This window comes from Boleophthalmus pectinirostris, unplaced genomic scaffold (assembly GCF_026225935.1).
Source record: "Boleophthalmus pectinirostris isolate CB_2022bp ecotype Guang Dong unplaced genomic scaffold, ASM2622593v1 HiC_scaffold_7, whole genome shotgun sequence".
Classification (NCBI taxonomy): domain Eukaryota; kingdom Metazoa; phylum Chordata; class Actinopteri; order Gobiiformes; family Gobiidae; genus Boleophthalmus; species Boleophthalmus pectinirostris.
In genome coordinates, this window is record NW_026571473.1 from 10,400,497 (window position 1) to 10,419,358 (window position 18,862).

General features: G+C 37.0%; 1 protein-coding gene and 1 non-coding gene across 2 annotated transcripts; one reads left to right on the forward strand and one right to left on the reverse strand.

Moving 5' to 3' along the window:
• Nucleotides 1-8,906: 8,906 nt before the first annotated feature.
• On the reverse strand, nucleotides 8,907-17,268 carry pgm1 (phosphoglucomutase 1). The gene is made up of 11 exons (XM_020924631.2): nucleotides 16,912-17,268; nucleotides 15,518-15,680; nucleotides 15,294-15,437; nucleotides 15,085-15,210; nucleotides 14,624-14,814; nucleotides 14,378-14,532; nucleotides 14,188-14,303; nucleotides 12,287-12,422; nucleotides 11,976-12,159; nucleotides 11,398-11,532; nucleotides 8,907-10,364 (listed from the first exon to the last, which is right to left on the reverse strand). The coding sequence occupies exons 1-11, from the start codon at nucleotides 17,155-17,157 to the stop codon at nucleotides 10,275-10,277; spliced, it is 1,686 nt and encodes a 561-aa protein (XP_020780290.1). The 5' UTR covers nucleotides 17,158-17,268; the 3' UTR covers nucleotides 8,907-10,274.
• A 138-nt stretch (nucleotides 17,269-17,406) lies between these two features.
• trnah-gug (transfer RNA histidin (anticodon GUG)) lies at nucleotides 17,407-17,478 on the forward strand. The gene has a single exon. It is a non-coding gene; the product is annotated as a tRNA-His (tRNA).
• Nucleotides 17,479-18,862: the final 1,384 nt, after the last annotated feature.

An 18,862-nucleotide genomic window follows, 5' to 3' on the forward strand; every position in this document is an offset into this window, starting at 1 on the left:
TAAAAGTAAAACTATAGATCTATACCTATATGTGTCATTTAAACTTCTGCTGGGTTTCAGACAGTCTGATAGGCCAGTAATATTGAATACACATGGGGAAAGCTAAAAGGGATAGTGTTAAAATGCAGATTCTTGTTGACAGTGAGTTCTTGAGTCTAGTCAGTAGTCGAAAATAACAAGTTCAAGATTTGTGTGTTTTGGATGTTTTGTACAATGCATCCCTTTAGCTGGTGAGTGCAAGAGGAAGGACTGCTAACTTTAAATATCTTTTTTTTATGTTGCTGCTGCTGAACTTTGAATTTTCTTCAGGATCAGTAAAGTATCTATTTATCTATCTATCTATCTAGCATTTCATGGCACAGTACAAGGCAAACAATGGGAAAATCTTATCTCTTGCCCCCATTTTGGAGTATGATGTCATCACTTTGTAGAATCTGAAAACCACCAATACGGCTGATGAATCAAATAGACCTACAAAATAAAACCATTTATATATGCTACAAGTGCTAAGTCATTGCTTTGTTCCATTTCCTATACATTGCATCACATTATATCCCTAAATATAGCTTACCAATGCCATGTGGCTAATTATTCCAGGAAGTATAAAATATTATCTTGTAAAACACACAAAGGAAGGCTTAGCTATAATTTGGCATGTACCCACCACCTGCATTTTGTTAGAAATATGAGATTTTCAACCATAAACCATAGACCTACATTTACTGTTTGAATTGATAATTGTACAGTGGTGTTGTCATTAACCCCATGCAGTGTCCCGGTTTGCCCTGCGCACTCATAAGAACCAATGTTTTTCAGACAAGCTGCTTTCAATTAACTGCACTGTGAGTCACTGAGAAAATCACGTCATTATGGACTGAATTATGAGTTACGGCTCTGTCAACAGCTTATCCTCTTTGAAACATGCATCCACTAAAGAAATGAGTCCTGGAAATATATGAAAAAGAACATGAGTTGTGTTGATTTAAAATGTAGCTTTATAATAACATTACATTAAACCTGCTTAAATTATGAAAGATGGGCAAAGACAATTCATCCAAGTTGAAGTAAAAAAAGATGTTTCTCTTTAAATATATAAGAAATACAGACAAATAACTAAACAGAATATGCTCTGTATGGAGAAATACTTAAAAAATTGTATTCTTATAGTGCAGAGCAGTAAGCACATTACCAAACTTTACCAGTAATTTTGGAACAGTGATTAAAGGTGCACTATGTAATTTTTCTAGAGGGAGGCCTGTCAGTTGCTTGTCTCCATGGATACGCTATTGGTTTGTCTCTGAAGTACCACAGTATGGGATTAAGTTCAGCCTATCTTGCAATTATTCAATTACAAGTGTGTTTAGTAGCGTGAAAACAAACAAAATAATAACTACATGCATTTTTACTGAGTCATTTCTTCACAGATCTGACCTGTAATTTAGTCTAGTAGCTTCGCCTGTTTGTCTCCATGGTGACAGCTAAGTTTAATATCATGGAGGAACATAGCAACAACATCTCCATGGAAAATACAGTGCACAACTTGAAAAACACAAACAAATCTGACATGTTATTATCATTAGCCTATACCGCTCTACTTAATGTAAACATGTTACGCCAAAACAGAAGAAAAGATGAATTATATTCCTCTTAAGGAGGCTGTTCAAAAGTCTGCTGTAAGTTTCCTTGACCTGACTTAACATCAGATTATGAGAATGGAAAAAGTTATAATTTTGTATCTCGAGTTCTCCGTACTTCGGCTTACCACAGTTGATTAAGGACACATATAGTAGTGTCTGCTGTGTGTTTTGAAGTTGAGAGGTGCATGCCTGACCTGAGATAAACCCGTCCACCAAACTGTCTGAAGCCAAATTAAACCACCTCTTTATTACAGAGACTTATCCCACAAGACTCAACTCAAGATAACACACTTCCTGCTCATGTCCAATTAAGGATAAGGGAGAGACACAACAGCTTTTTGGGTAGATTTTTGTATTGCTTCAACTGTAAGTGTTATATTGGTACTTTGCAGCTGATGTCGTCAATGCTCTGATCTTTTATCAAATACAATTCAAGGGCCCATATTACACCATTTTCTGATCATTCACACATGTTTAACACTCTGTTCCACCTCGTGATGTCATGTGGTAATACAGGAAGTTCTCCACTGTGTTTTTAAACTCCATACACCTTCACTTGGATAATTTCAGACCTGGAATTGCAAATCTCTTCTGGAAAAAACGGCAAAAAAGGCAGATGTTAACTTAAAAATTACCGCTTCAAGGTGGAATGGAGTGTTTTGAGCTTTGAAGATGTAGACAGACTAATAACAAAGGGTTACTCAAATATGTGAATGAAACAAAACACAATTCCCAATATGTTTTTGATGAGGTAACAACATTCAGTGACATTTTGCGTACTGTAGGGCCTTTAAGTCAAATTAGTAAAATAACAAGCTTGCTTTCCCACACAACACAACACATCACCCAAACACGCCTTACGTTTGCAGAGCATAGTTGTCATAGTTGATGGTCTACTGCTGACCCAATGAATTACAGTGGGTGTCAATGTGTCATCTTTTTCAATCGGTGCAGCACCCTCAACAATACAAACAAAACTAAGAGAAGCTTTGAGTACTTACAATAGTAGACACTTCTTCAGTAACCTCTTCAGCGCAATGGATATGATCTTGATGCACAGTTTCACATCTCACTGAAAAAGCACAGAAGACCTTTGTGTTTGAGTAATGGCAGAAACATGAAATATTAGGCGGAACTGATTATAAAGTGTGAGAGGTATTCACCTAAAATGTCCTTGTTAAGTGGGAATTAAGCTTATGTTTGCTATTGCTTTTCAGTTTCCTGTTTATAGGTGCTATTTTGAGTAGCTTTCAGCATCCAATAGATACAATATTTAGTTTTTAATTGCTATGGAAACTATAGACTCCATTGTGAATAGATTATTTTTAGACATTTTTATTTATTTTGTCTCCAGTGGTCTGAACTGAAGTTTGAATTTTTGGATTCATGAAGGATATTATTAAAACTTCAACCATGCATCATCTGTCTGGAGTGTTTTTTTGTTTTGTTTTTTAAGAGTAGACCCCTGGCATTTTGCAGTGGACAGTGACCCTCTTTGTTTAAGGGATGTCAACAAGACAAGATGCAGAGATACACAATTAGTGATGGCTAGTCTAAATGATCTGGTGTGTTTTACTATATCAATACCAAACAGTCAAGTCATGAGTTTAAGCTTCCCATTTACAGGAGCCATTTTGAGCACTTTTCACCATTCAAAAGATATAATATTTTTGATTTGAATAGTTTATTGCAATGGCAGCAGTGCAAATTTTAACTCTGAAACCCATGAACAGACAATAGGGAGAATATAAATGGTTAGTTGAAATGATGGTTGCTATAGGTCAGCTTTATTTTGCTTATGCTGTTGCTTGTTGGCTCCCGCTGCTTAAAATAATGTTATATAAACCTTTAATTTAGTGACACTGTCTTGACTTCACATATTGCTATGCTTGATGTGCAATATCTAAATCCATCTCAGAACATTTTCATGCACTGTGTAACATTTCTAGTGGAGGGTCTGTCACCTGCTTTTCCCCATGGAAATGTTTTTGCTTTGTCTAGAACAGGGGTCTCCAACCTGTTGCTCAGGAGCTACCAGTAGCTCCCCACCCCCTTCCAAGTAGCTCACCAAGGGATTTCTGAATTATACGTATTGTACTGAAAAACAAAAATGTCATTGATTAAATGTCTATTACCATTGTAAATGTATAATTTTGATGCCTATAACTTTGTGCACTAATAACTGGATTATGATTTACAATAGGCATCCAACTGTGCCCTATCTAAGACTTGCCATGGCTCTTATATTTGCTGAATTTTTTGCAACCACTAAAACTAGTAGCTCTCTGGCTCCCTGGTCTCGAATATTCCACAGTATAGATTAAACATAGGGAGACAAGCGGGGTACAGCACTATTGCATTATTTATAGCATTTCTGAGCAATAGAAACACTCTTGATGAATAAATGCTAGATGGATATGTCAAAACAATAACATCCCCACAGAGAAAAGCAGGTAGCAGACCCTCCACTAGAAAAATTGCGCAGTGTACCTTTAACTTAAACCACTCCCTAGCGGCGGTTTTGAATGTTATGAATTGAATTATCATCTAGGGTACGTTCACGCTTGCACCAGGACTAAGACCAAACCAAGTCTACATTAGAACTAAACCGGGCTCAAACCAGGACCAAACCAGGACAAGTATGAACGTAAATAAAAACATGTCCCATTTATCTGTTGGGGATCAGTAACGTTATTTTGAATACAGCTACTAGTCCATATAAAACATTTGCATATTAAACTGTTGTTACATTTCCTTCTTAACTTCTCTTTGTTATTATATTATATTGTTATGTGTGCGCTACTGTGTTATTTAAGTCATTTCCCTTGTGGATCAATAAAGTTTGTCTAAGTCTAAGTCTAAGTCAAACCTTTCTTGCGTTTTACAGCCCAAGACCATAATAAATCTATATTTGACATTATATTTGACACAGACTAGAAAATACAAACTTACTTTCCTTTCTCCTGGCCAAACCCAATATAATTACAATAACTATGTAGAATAACACATTATTGCAGTAGTATATATAAACCACAGTACTTGATCTGTTTGTGTGGCCTTTATGTTTCTCATTCAGACTTGGTACAAAACACATTTCTCATTTTCTTTAAAACACAAACATATGTCATTGATTCCAAATGTCTAGTAATACCAGCCTTTAATGCCTCATTATCCAATTTTTCTTTCATCCGAAATCCCATAAATAGGACACAAACCGTGGCCCAATCAGGCGTGCACCGTGCTGGACAATGGAGCCATTCAAGTACTGCGTCTGCTGGAGTTTGTCTTCATATTATTTTAAAGTCTGCGTGACAGTTTTTAAAGAGGATTCGTAGTTTGAAACATCCCCAAGGCTTGTGTTTATAATAGTGGTTTAAATCCTCTTTGCAAACTATCTGTGTTTTTTATTACAATTAAAAAGGGAAAGTTTGAAGCTGCCATCTGATATTTAAGAATCTTTCAGCAAGCATTGTTACACAAGTCAAAGTTTAAAGACGCATTGCGCAACTTTTCTGGTGGAGATTCTGCTACCTGCTTGTCTCCACGGGGATGTTATTGTTTTGCTTGGAATGTTCCATGGTATGACATTAAGCATATCCATCTAGCAATTATTCATTACAGCTGTTTCTATTCCGCAATACAATCATTCCTTCTGAGAATAGGGGAGACTCTCCACAGATCTCCCTTCTGATTGGGTTAATCTATACCGTGAAACATTCTAGACGAGCAATAACATTTACATTGAGGCAAACTGGTGGCGGAGCCATCACTAGAAAAGTTACGCAGTACACGTTTAAATAAAGATTTTATGAATAAACTTTTGAACTTTGCTTTGGCATTCTAGAAACTGGCATTATTTTGGCAACAGATTAGTAGGATTTAGTGTACTTGTGCCATACATGGGCAGATAAAAGTTCAGTAACTGTTATAAAAGTAGAGGAGAGTCATGGTAATGTACTACTGTTTTACTACTGTTCTACCCAGTAATTAAATTTCCACAGATTACTTAATATTAATTATTAATTGTATCCATATGTTATAAAATAAATCATTGTGAATAGTTCTGTTACAAATTTGGGAGCTCGGGTGATGGATGTCAAGTCTTAGCAGAGAAAAAAAAAAAAAACACTAGCTGTGAAAACACAAAAAGAGATTTATAGCAAAAGGAAATTGAATTTGTAAACTGATCAAATATATATATATATATATATATATATATATATATATATATATATATATATATATATATTATATATATATACAATTTTCTTTTTGCAATGAATGACTAAGTGAGCAATTTTTTCTCCTAAATTTGTTTATATTTTGACTTGTCACTACGAATAGAATATGTAGTTGCGGATTTTTTTTTCTTCTTCAAACGCAATCCAAATATTGTTCACTCATATCAAGTAATTTTTTGTTTTACTTTTGTATGGAGACAAAATACAATCTTACCAAATACCTTCCAAAGAAATAACTTATTTGAGCTGTGAACCAAAGTTTCCCTGATAATGTTTTACCCCCAGGCCTCATTTGTAGCTAAGAAAGGTGTCTTTGTCCGTCATGGCAAAACCCTTTTACAAGTAACCAATGAACAGCCTTTAAAACCCCCCCAAGCCCCATGCCAACTCCAAAGAAACTCTGTTGGACATATAATAGCTGTGGACTGGTCTTAATGTAGGCCTCTTGGTGATTATCTGATGTAATGACAAGCAATCCAGATCTGGCCTGTGAACCATTAGAAAAAATATTTACAAAGCAGAGCTGCAAGAAAAAAAAATCTAAATATGTATTACTTTGCACAGAACCTGCTAATTCTGTTTAGATGTGTACTATATGTGATTCTTGTATTCGTTTGTCAGTTTGTATTTCCATTTTTTGTCAACTCTCCTGAACATGTCTAAAGATGCATTGTGTAACTTTTCCGACAGAGGGTCCGTCAAAAACTTTTTTCAATGGATATGTTATTGCTTTGTCTGGGATGTTTCACAGTATGGTTTAAACCTTTTATCTTCATGGAGACTAAACCAAACCAAATTACAGGCCGGATCTGTGGAGAGGTGACCCTGCTCACAGTTAGAATGTTCGTTTTTCTAGGTATTTTTGAGCAGTAAAACCACCTGTAATTGAATAAATGTAAGGTTGATCTGGTTAATGCCACTCTGTTGAACATTCCAGGTAGAGCAATGACATTTCCATAGAAACAAGCAGGTGGCGGACCCCCAACTGAAAATGTACACAGTCTACCTCTTAAAAACCGTTATAAAACCTAAATCTAACCACAGACTCAATGCTTATCAGAAAAATTCTCAAATTGTTCAGGCCTATTACTATGGAGGCTCATTTCTTTTACTTTAAAACTCATGATTATGACTTTCTATGAGGCATTTATTTTTTATTTACTGGCAGAAATGGGCTTCCATATATATCAGAGATGCATTTTAATATTTTCTCTTCCACTTACAGTTAATGGCGAAGAGGATTAGAAATCTACAACAAAATTTACAAAACTCAAATGTTAAATAAGTATCTTCAAAAACTATGTAAACATGAGTGATGAAAATTAATTGGGCTGGGACTATTTGAAGTTGCCATTTGCTTGCATAATAAAATGTATGTAAATCATGACATAACATAAACACAGGTTTGTCATAACGTCTGAAATCACATGATTTTCAGATTAGCATAAACGAGCTAAAGTAATTGTATTTCTTCTATCAACTTGAATGACATCAAGACATGACAGACGTTTTGGATGATTGGTGGCCTCTCTGTTCAAAGCAATTTTCTCTACCATGGGGTTCACCTAATTTTCCCCTGACTTACTGCTTATTAACTTAATAGCAGACAATTTACGTCCAGATATCCAAGTTGTAGGAGGGAATACTTGACATTTATCCAGCATATGTTGTCCAGTATTGTTCAAAAATGGCTACAATACAATAGGAAAAATACTTCTTTAAAGGTCTTATATTACACAAAATTGACTCTTTAACTTTAAGCCATGTTAGAATGTTGTTAGACGTTTTCTTTCATTCACACATTAATCCATCCATACTCTTTTATTATTAGTCTGTCTACATCTACAAAGCTGTGACTGCAAATATTCCCACATTCCAGGTTCTAATGAGGAACCTCATGTATAGATTTATGTGTAGGTTAACTGAATCAAGAAATGGAATTATAACGTGCTTGACTGATGTTAAGGAAAGTGACACCCAATATTACTCTGACATCTGGAAATGTTGAAAGCGCCAGCTATATGTATTTTAATTCTACCAGACCTGACATCACAGTAGTTTTTTTATTTTTATTTAATATGTGGGGGTATGTATGTGTGTGTGCCTGCTGGTGGGTTAAGTGTACATCCTTGTATGTACAATTTGGACCTTGAGTCTGTGAAATAAAGTTATATATAAAGCTCAGAGTGCTCGGTTTCAGTTTTCTCTCTTAGGTTTAAGAGCTACTTTTTACCATTTATTCAGTAGAGATAGGCAATTCTTCAGCTAAAATTATTTAAATGATTCTAGTGAAGATTTATGGAGTTTAAAAAGACAGTGAAGACAGTGGAGCACTTCCTGTATTACCACATGGCATCACAAGGTGGAACACAGTGATTTCTGTTTGAGAAGAACTCCGCCTAAATATGCAGGGTTTTGTGTTAAACATGCGTGAATGAAAGAAAACACAACTCTAGGAATGTTTATAACATAGATCAGAATATAGTGTAAGGTATTTTTGAGCAATAAAATACTTGTTATTGAAGTAATGCAAGATATTTTAAAACTGTGAAAGCAATCACATCTCCATGAAGGCAAGGTGAAGAAAAGTTCCATATTGGACATGTTTAATTTCTTTCTAATGAACGGATAATTCTCTCTTGCTTTTCAGACAAACCTACATGGAATCCCCGACCTCCCCAACCACTATTGCTCTCATTAATCGAGATTAGGTTGACTTTCATTGCACAACAACATTGGAAAAAAGGGGGAAAATGAATTGTTTGTGGATTTCAACAAGCCTCTGGAATGTCTTAAGAAGCAATTTTTCACACAGTTTCCAATATTAGGGGCTTTTTACTAAAAACTGGCTCTAGGCTGGAGGTGGACAGGATATTTGCATTTGTCAAGAGTTATTTCACAGCTCATAAGAGGCTATCATTAAACGTGATGTGTTCTGTTTCCCTATGAAAGCTTAGTAACTCAAACTCCAGGTCAGCTAAGGCCAAAAATACAAAAATATGTAACATCTCAAATCACAACCACAGCGTTTTGGTTTAGTAATACTTTTATTAAGGTCATGGAAGCGCATTTTTTCTTTGGGGGTGATGGTTTCAGGTTATCCAGATATTATATGGTGGTATAGAGGAAATGATTTAGGGAAGGCACAAGATCAGTCAGGAACAAATAGATGGAAAGGGTGAAAGCTGTCCCAGATTGCTGCTATATTGATTATATGTGTCTAATGATTAATATAATGAAATGTTATTCCATACTGTAACAGAGTCCCCGTATGTACTGTTAATATTTACAATACAGCGTTTCAAGCCACAGTGACATCTTGTGGTGAGGAGCAGAACTGAATTATTAACTCCACCACTGTTAAATGATGCACTATGTAACTTTTTGGTTGGAGGTCCATCACCTTCTTGTTTCTATAGTGTCATTGCCCTGCTTTGAATGTTCCACTGTTCAATTACAGTTAGTTTTATTGTTCAAAAATACCTTGGAAAAACAGGCATTTTGACTGTTACTCTCCACAGATCTAACCAGTAACTTGGCCTGGTTTGGTCTCTCATAACGATAGAAAGGTTTAATGAAACATTTCAGACAAAGCAATAACATCTCCATAGAGAAAAGCAGGTGGCAGGCCCTCCACTACAAACGTTACTCAATGCACCTTTAAAGTCAAGAAATGTCATTTTAAGTGCAGATAAGAAATGAACCGTAGACATTTCTAGGTTTATGCTATTATAGCATGGCAGTGCAACAACTACACACATACAGGGCTCTTGTTGACATTATTTCTTACAATACACAGACTACGCAACACATAATGCTGATTCACATTAAAATGAGAAAAGCAGGTGGGTTATATTTACTCAGTTACATTTACTTCAGTAACTTTTTGACAGTAGTTTTCTAACACCTAACTTTTACTCCTAAACCAGTAATATTCTGTATGAAGTAACAAGATCTTACTTGAGTTTTGGTAACCCTTTCCACTGTGAGTAATTTTACAAGTGACAAAAGCTTTATGTTGACAATATGAAATTAATTTAAAGTTTACATTTCTTGTATCATCTTCAGATGTAATTTTTGACATTACACCCATTGAAAGCACCCTACTTTGAGCATTATTTTTTTTATTGAATTTCCCTAGGGATCAGTACAGTATCTCTCTTTTCTTTCCAATTAAACTTCAAATTATATATCAGATACTACATCCTAGCAGTTACTCTTACAATTGATGTTACTTGAGTAGTAGTTTCTCCAAGTACCTTTTTTAGAGTTGACGTAATTTATCTGGTCGTGTTAAAGAACTAGAGCACCAGTGTCTAAAGCCGAGACAGCATTCACCCCAGGATCAGAGAGGTATCCTGTTGCTGCGGGTGACGGGAAGGCAGTGTCAGACAGATCATGTGATCACTGTGGGCCCAGTGCGTCCGGTCCTCTCGTGAAGCTGAGACACTTTCAGGGCAATGTCCACCAGAGGAGCCAGCATCACCTGTACAAAGACAGCGTAATAGGAAAATATGTGTTATAGACTTAGACAAACTTTATTGATCTAAAAGGGAAATTACTGAGACGCAGTAGCTCACACATCACAATATATTATAATAACAAAGAGCAAAAAATATAAATGGGAATAATAAAATCTAAATAAGTAGCAAGACACTGGTATCAAATAAGGTATCAGTACAAGTAATAAAATAAGTAATAAAAATATTTCAGCTATACACAAGGTGCGAGGTAGTATGGAAAAACAGTGCAAAGATGAAACGATAATTGACAGGACAGAGGGTTGTCCATTACATAAGGCTGAGTTGTTGTACAGTTGTATGGAGTATGGTATGAATGTAGTCCTGTATCTCTCACTGCTTGGCTCGAACTGTACATTAAACATCACTGATTAGAATCAAAGAGGCTATAAAAAGGTCCATATGAAATGAGATGGTAATGAGCTACGAAACATTTTAGCGCAGCAATTAGCAATATTTAGACTTTTTTTTAAATCATTTGTAAAACTTCTTGAATGGTTTCTGTCTTATACTTATACTTCTGTCTGCTCTTTTCATTTTCTGACAATTTTGAGGAAAAGTTAACTGTTCCTTATAACAATGTATGTGTGCACTAGCTTTCTGTCCGAGAAAGTTCATTTTACTTTAACATTCTATCACTCTCCTGAGCTCCTGGTTTCATGAGATAAACCAACATTACTGAAATTACAGCCAAATGTCTTTACCATTTCCCAAACAAAATTAAAACCCTAAAGAATGCATTATTCAAACAGAATATAATATGAATCATTGGTTTATTATAATATCATCAGATATTCCACTACTAACCTTTGAAGAGAAGTATTGTCTCATTTTACGAAATATGTTCTACTGATAAAACATGTTTTGTCTGCAAGTGTTTTCTGGCACCAGTGAAGTGGGTTTATTAAATGCATATATAATGTTATGACTTCTAGCAGATCCCTCTGTAGACTGTGGCTGTAGCTGTAGATTGTAGACGTTTCTCTTGATTAGCCTGACCTGTGGGTCTTGGTAAATCTTCTGGGGGTCCTTCTCGTAGCTGTCGATGTAGAGCCGGATGGTGGCCCCTGCACTGCCTGTGCCGCTGAGACGGAAAATAATCCTGGAACCGTCGGAAAAGATGATTCTGAGGCCCTGTGAGAGGCAGACAGACGAGAGGTGAGAGAAAGACAAATGAGATGTACTGTGAAAACATAAATCTAATGGAGCAACCTGTAGCAGCTGGGGACAGTGTTACAAGATGGATACATTATTTTAGCTGTTGAAGCATGAGGGACTATGTTTATGTAATTAAAGGGTATTCATTATAAAAGGAAAATACTGCAACTCATTGCTTCACAAAAGTTCATGATAAATGTTTTTTAGCTTTTCTGGGCCTTTTTAAAGGGCTAGGAATAGTATGTGCACTGAGGGAAAAAATCCATGCATTACTTTGTGTATCCATGAACAGAATAAAAGAAACTACTACTAAATCTGAAAAATTCCAGTTCTTTCAATATAAATGAAATCTCCAGACCAATAAGCACCTCGACTTTTGTTTGAAAACATTTCTGGCATCTAATCCACGTTCCTCATACCTGATTTTTGGACACACTTCCATCCACAGGATCTGTGTAGGCGAAATTGTCTGCGATGGCCACCTCATAAGTCTTGTCTCCTGATGAGAACTTCTTTCCAACATAAGCAGGGTCAAACATGGCTGTCTCCAGATCCTTCATCATTTTGTTGGCAGCATCAGAGTCAACTTCCTCATAATCATACCTGAACAACAATATAACTTTAAATTCAATTAATCTTATTTTGAATGCTGTTTTGCCAGAGACCACAAGAGGGCATCAAAGTACTAAGTCAAATGACGTTATGAAGTGAACGCAATTATGAAACTGACCTTGTGAAGAAATTTCTACCAAACTTCTGCCAGTGATCCTTCATGATGTCTTCAACACTCTGTTTCCTGGTAGCTAAAATGGACAACCATGCGAGCACTGCCCAGAGACCATCCTTCTCCCGAATATGATCAGAACCTTTGTGTTTAAGACAAAATGTGTTTTAAGATAATTTTTTAAAATTATTATCATTATGTAAAAGTATGTAACTTTCTGGAACTGGTACAACACCTACATGATTCCATGGGAAGTTAAAACCATACTTCAGAGTAGAGCCCGACCGATATATCGGTTGGCCGATATTATCGGCTGATATGGGCAACTTTAGGCATATCGGCTATCTGCCGATATGCTTGCTGATAGGGGCCGATATTTCACGTAGGCATGTTATACCTCGTTATAAAGCTTAGACTCTCTACATTCTGTTCATTTAATCCAATTTACAGACAGATAAATGTCCTAATATGTGGCTCCACATCAGTATTTATCTACGGAGTCATTTGTCTGTGTGTGTCCGTACTGTCCCTGAACACACCACAGAGTCGCGTCACTCACGTGTGTTTGTTTACACCTGCAGACACAGATCCAAACACTGAGATTATATTCTTTTTACGGACAATCGGTTTGAGTCTGGATTAAAAGGACATTTATTAGTGCAGATTTGTGATGTGAGTGTTGGAAATATGTCGACTCTGAAGCTAGTTTTTGTCATTTGTTATGGGTTAGCTGCTGTAGCTCCCGCACATAAACAGACTGTTTTCTATTGGTCTGTTCTAAAGTGACTACTACTGGACCTGCACTGATATGTAAATGAGCTGTGAATAGACGTGTGAATTATGACATTTGCGCATATAATTAATTACCGCGGCGCGCACGTATATTTACGGCTAAAGGCTAATAGCGCTACTTTCTTTACTAGTTATGGGTGACTCTTAGAACCGGCTCTTTGAAGGGAACGACGGGAGCCTGATCCTTATTGGGAGCCGTGTTTTCTCTTTCTCTCACTTTTTTTCTCTTCACGCCGCGTGCAGATTCGTGGTTTGACAGCGGCAGCGGCTAAAAACGAAACTTTGAGAAATTTGCGTGTACGTAGGATTAAAAAAAAAAAAAAAAAAAAAAACGAGCATATTTGACTGTAGTTTAGCATAAAATAAATAAGTCCCGGTTTAGTCCTTTTTCAGTCCTGGTTTAGACCTGGTTCAGTCCTGATTCAGTCCTGCTTTAGACGTGCTTTAGACCTGCTTGCAACAAAACAATCTGAAGAGCCGCTTGGGAGCTAAAAGAACCAGCAGCTTTAGTGAGCCGAGCCAAAAGAGCCGGTTCTCTAAAAAGAACTGGAATACCCATCACTAGTGTCTAGAATGTGATGCAAAAATGCCATTAAGCCAACCTACTGTCTGTAAATATGATGTAAAGAGGCAGAATAACAATAAATGTTGCCTAAATAAACCCAATTTAAAATCCACCAGAGCCAAACCTAAATTTTTTAAACAATTCAACATTTACAGTGAATTTTTACATCACTAAATATATCGGCGATTATATCGGCTATCGGCAGCTCCAACTTCCATTATATCGGTTTCATATCGGCCACAGCAAAATCCATATCGGTCGGGCTCTACTTCAGAGCATTCTCTCTGAATATATATACTTTATTGAATTTTATATACTGTGGTACACTATTGCCAAATAAAAAACATTTCCATGGAAACAAACAGAAAGAGGCCATGCCAAATAAGAGTCAGATTTGTGGAAATGCAAGCCCACTCACAGTTCGGGACATGGTTTTCAGTGCAATAATTGCAACCAAATGAAAAACATGCTTTTATTTATTTTTTTATTTTATTTTATCGGGTTTTGGCTAAAAAGTTACAGTCTGTGGCTTTAACAACATGAAACTCACCTGTTCCAAAGCTCTCTTCACCACAAAGGGACAATTTTCCAGCATCCATCAAATTACCAAAGAACTTCCAGCCTGTTGGAGTCTCATAGAGCTGCATCTTCATAGCTTTTGCCACACTTTAAAGAAAGACCAGGGTTAAAAAAACAAAACAATAATCACTCAGCAGAAAAAATTCTTTACATGTCATTACTTGTCAAGAGCTCCACTTGTTGGCATACTACGAGCTAAGCCTTTAACTCCTGTCTTCTGGAAATAAGGGATACCGGTAATATTGGCAGCAATGACAGCTACAGAGTCGGATGGGTTCACAAAAAAGCCATGTTTACCAAGCACCATATTGCGGTCCTGAAGAAAACATGATGTAGGACAGGGCCTCGTTAGCATGTTTGGCTAATATATGTAGTTTTTTCCTTATTGAAGACTTATTTTAACTTACACCATCACCATCAAAAGCAGCTCCAAAGTCATACTCTCCACCTTTCATTGTATTAACTAAATCAGCAGCATAGGTCAAGTTAGGGTCTGGGTGGTGGCCTCCAAAATCTTCTTGAGGAACGCAGTTAACAGCTGAATTGGCAGGAGAACCCAGCTCTTCACAGACAATCTTCTTAACATAAGGACCAACCACTGGAGAAGACAAAGATATGTGAGCATTTCAATGTTCAACTATTGTAACTATTGGTTTTCAGTTTTTAGTCTGTTAATACATTAATAACATTGTAGGACATATCCAAAAAGTAAATCCATATGATGAAGTGTCTAGTCACCATAACCTGCTCATATTACAACAAAAACTGCAGTTTATCAAGTTTAGCTGACCACCATCTGTGTTAAATATTATTGCCCTACAAAAAGAACTGTTTTATCTAAAGAATGTAATTCTGATGCATCCACTACCTCCATGCATTGCATCTAGACGAACATTGATGTGGTTCGGTCCTGAGAGAAGCTCCTTCAGTGCAGCAAAGTCAAATATACCTCTAAGCATCTCTGCATATGCCTCAACGGAGTCCACAATCTCAACTACAAACAGTGGAAATGAAGAGAAAAGTCATTATAATGTGTCTTTATCATTTCAGATTAGATGTTATGCTAAATAATTATACCTGTAAAAGGTTTGAAAGTGTCAACCTCAAATGTCTGCTTGCCAATTTTGGAAATATCCACCTTCAGGTCTGGACAGATGTGATACTCCTGCAGACTTTTGCTGATTTCAAAGATTTTGTTTGTAATACCTTCAGGAGCAGGCCCTGTGGACAAAAGAACGGATATAGTTGGAACTATTCAAAAAGTATTGTGCTAAACATTAGTTTTGCACAATGCTTTTAACCTCCACTGGAGATGTTGTACTTGATGCCAAAATCCCCACTGGGGCCTCCAGGGTTGTGGCTAGCAGTGAGGATAATCCCACCCACTGCCTTTATCTTGCGGATCACACAGGAGACTGCTGGAGTCGACATGATGCCATTCTGACCAATCACCAGGCTTCCAATCTGTGAAAGAGAATACATAGACTGTACAAGTTGTATGGATGCATTGTTTTAAGTAATTTAAGCACACAATTACTTTCAACTTAGAACTGAAGCCATGTGGTTTTCTTTCAGAAACAATTTCTATTTTTTCTCTCCTTCATCACGTCAGAAACTCAGATCCACTAAACACCTTCAAAAAACTGCTCAAACTAAGCTTTTCCTCATATCCTACAACCCGCACAAATAACGGTTTCCTTACCACTTGTTTATACAGTTCTAGTTTTTGTGTTACTTTATTGTGAAGCGTCTTTGAGTTACTGTGAAAAGCACTATATAATACCAAAGTATTATTATTATTTATACTAACATGGTGCTTTTTTTGTAGTAGTAGTTGAAAGCATGCCATTTTGGCAATGCCTAGATGGAGGTCTATTACTGTATAGGGTTTCCAGATAAATTTGAAATTTGAAAAAAAAAAGATCTATAATGTTCTATATTGATTTAATACTGAATGGGTTCAATCAGTGCCAAAACTCTACCAGGGACATACTGTGCAGTACAACGTGACCAAATGCACGTTTCATGGCACGCCCCCTCTAGTCTCCTAACATCAGTGAAGCCACTGAACATTATGAAACACAGCGGTCTCTATTCATTACTTGCTTTTAGAGAAGAAACTAAACACAAGTAGACCTATACAAGTTCAATAGGTAACATGAGGTAGAGCAACTATTTGAAATGTCAAAGGTTATCGTGTGATACCCAAGTGACCCCTGCTGCACTTTGCCCAGAAGAGCAGAGCTTTCATGCTGGCAAAAACACCACAGGGAATGTCCAAGGAATTATTATATACACACCTGTTACTAAGGCCCAATGAACAAACTATGGGGTATAACATTTCAGATATGCAGTGAATAAATAGACCAAACAGGCACAAGTCGAAACCTGCATTAAAATGTGTCCTTGATTTTATTATTAGTTAGCTCAAAATAGATTAGCATGTAGCATTTTAGGGCTACATCCTGCTCGAGTTGCACGTTTGCAGTTATTAACATAACCAGAAGCTCATTTATAATCGTTTAATATTCGGAGACAATGATAAAGTAATGCCTAAAGACAGAATGAACTTGCGTGAACTTGTCTGCTAGCTTCACTCACTAGCCAAAATGCCAGGGTTAAAGCTGAGCTAAGTTAGCAAAGCACAGCTAAGGATGACCTGCGGTCCTTCCTAAAATACTAACAGAATACTAACCCCATTGGCCGCAGCGATCTGAATGATCAGCTGAATGGCATCTTTCATGAAAAACCTGCCGTCTCCTCCCACCACTACAGTAGCAGCCTGGCGCTCAGAGGGCTCGATGACAGAAATAATGCTCTGAATGAAGTTTTCCGCATAGTGCTGATTCTGTTGGAAGACTGTCACCCTTTTCCTCAGGCCGCTGGTCCCTGGTTTCTGGTCCGTGTACGGCTTGGTCTTGACTGTGGTTATCTTCACCATTTTTGAGGCAAGTTTTGAGCCCTGAGCAGCCGCCCCCTGTGATCTGCAGCCTGAGCCGAGGAAAGGGACCGCAATGTAGGCAGCCAGCACACGTACACACCGGGCTACTCCCCCCAGTGCAGGCCCGCCCCCTCGGTTTAAAGAGCAAGAGAGGAGGGTGAAGAGATGGAGGATACTCGGAGACGACACTGCAGTTAGTACGGGGGTATTCATGCGTGAGCCCCCTCTTACGGACAGTGTGGTTAGCTCGCCGTGATCGTATAGTGGTTAGTACTCTGCGTTGTGGCCGCAGCAACCCCGGTTCGAATCCGGGTCACGGCATCCTCACGCAATGTTTTCATCCAGTACAAAATGTACCCCACATTTATTGGAATGGGAATGAGATGCTGTATTATAAATGCACGGGCTACACAAAACTTTCCTCAACCTTGCAAAACGTTCACACATGAAGACTTTATCGAGTGATTTTATTTTATTGAACTTAATTGTAACTTGACTGGTGCGTACGACCACCTTGACAACATGGAGATACATTAATGCCACACGACGGAACATTTCAAGTAAAACAATAACTTCTCCATGAAGACAATTAGGGGTGTGACACTCCACCAGAAAAAATAAATTGCTCAAATCAAATATGTGCAAACCAAAAATTATTACCAAAATTGTGAAACAGCGAGGAATCCATAAATGTTTGCCCATTGCATCACACTGTTTGAGTTAGCTTGAGCAAAGTTTAGGATGGTTTAGAAAGGTTTAGTATAGCAGTATTAGCTAGAGGTGTGTAAAAATATCAAAATATCGATATATCGTATCGTTTCATATGATGATACAGCATCGATATCATGGGCTGCTGTATCGATATATCATCAACAGTATTTTTTTGGTGTATTTTACTAAATTATTTTGTTACAGCGCTACAGTTTTGTTGCTTGTTTAGTGAAAGGAAACTCATTTATGCAACGTATTTGACATTTTCACTGTTTTGATGATTAAAATGGGTGTGTTTCATATTCACTTTACACATGAAGTAGTTTAACAAAGACTTTTAGTATCACAGCATAATTTTGTCATTATTTTTATTGAACATACAAATCGATTTGAAAAATATCATATAGAATTGAAAGCTCACTGTATCGAGACATGTATCATATTGCGGTCTATGTATCGAGGTATGTATCGTATCAGCAACTTCTTAATGATACCTAGCCCTAGTATTAGCAATAACCTAATGCAGTGATTGATCATAAATTTTAAAATCCATTTCTGTTCCTCTAATCGTGATTATGTAATAGAATATCTGATAAAACTCAGACCAATGTAATTAACAAATGAAAATCTTACATTTCCTCTTACAAAAGTTTACAAATTGACCAAGCAGCATTGCCTCAGAAGTCAACTTCTCCATACACTGAAGTGAACCTCATTCAAAGAAGAGCCCCAACATTATATGTACGCCTTACACCATGTGACATTTAGCTGGTCTGCTCTACTGTTTCAGCAGAGAAAGTCAAAGGGCAAATAATGGCCTGGGAGATATAAATAGTAGGGCAGGATTTTTCTCAGCTGCAAAGGCCAAGGGCAAATAAAGTTTAAACCTGAGTGCTGGAGGCATGCATTCCACCAGATTCAACCATGTTTAGTAAGTAGATCACAGAATACAGTTAAAAAGACATAAATCCCTATTTACAACAGTGAAAGAAGT

Excerpts from the sequence above, each read along its gene's own strand:
- pgm1 (XM_020924631.2), bottom strand. The coding sequence starts at position 17,157 with ATGGTGAAGATAACCACAGTCAAGACCAAGCCGTACACGGACCAGAAA. Across the intron at positions 14,533-14,623 it reads CTGCTTTTGATGGTGATGGT|GACCGCAATATGGTGCTTGG; the intron begins GTAAGTTAAAAT and ends TGTTTTCTTCAG. Across the intron at positions 10,365-11,397 it reads AGATTTACCAAGACCCACAG|GTGATGCTGGCTCCTCTGGT; the intron begins GTCAGGCTAATC and ends GTCTTTGTACAG.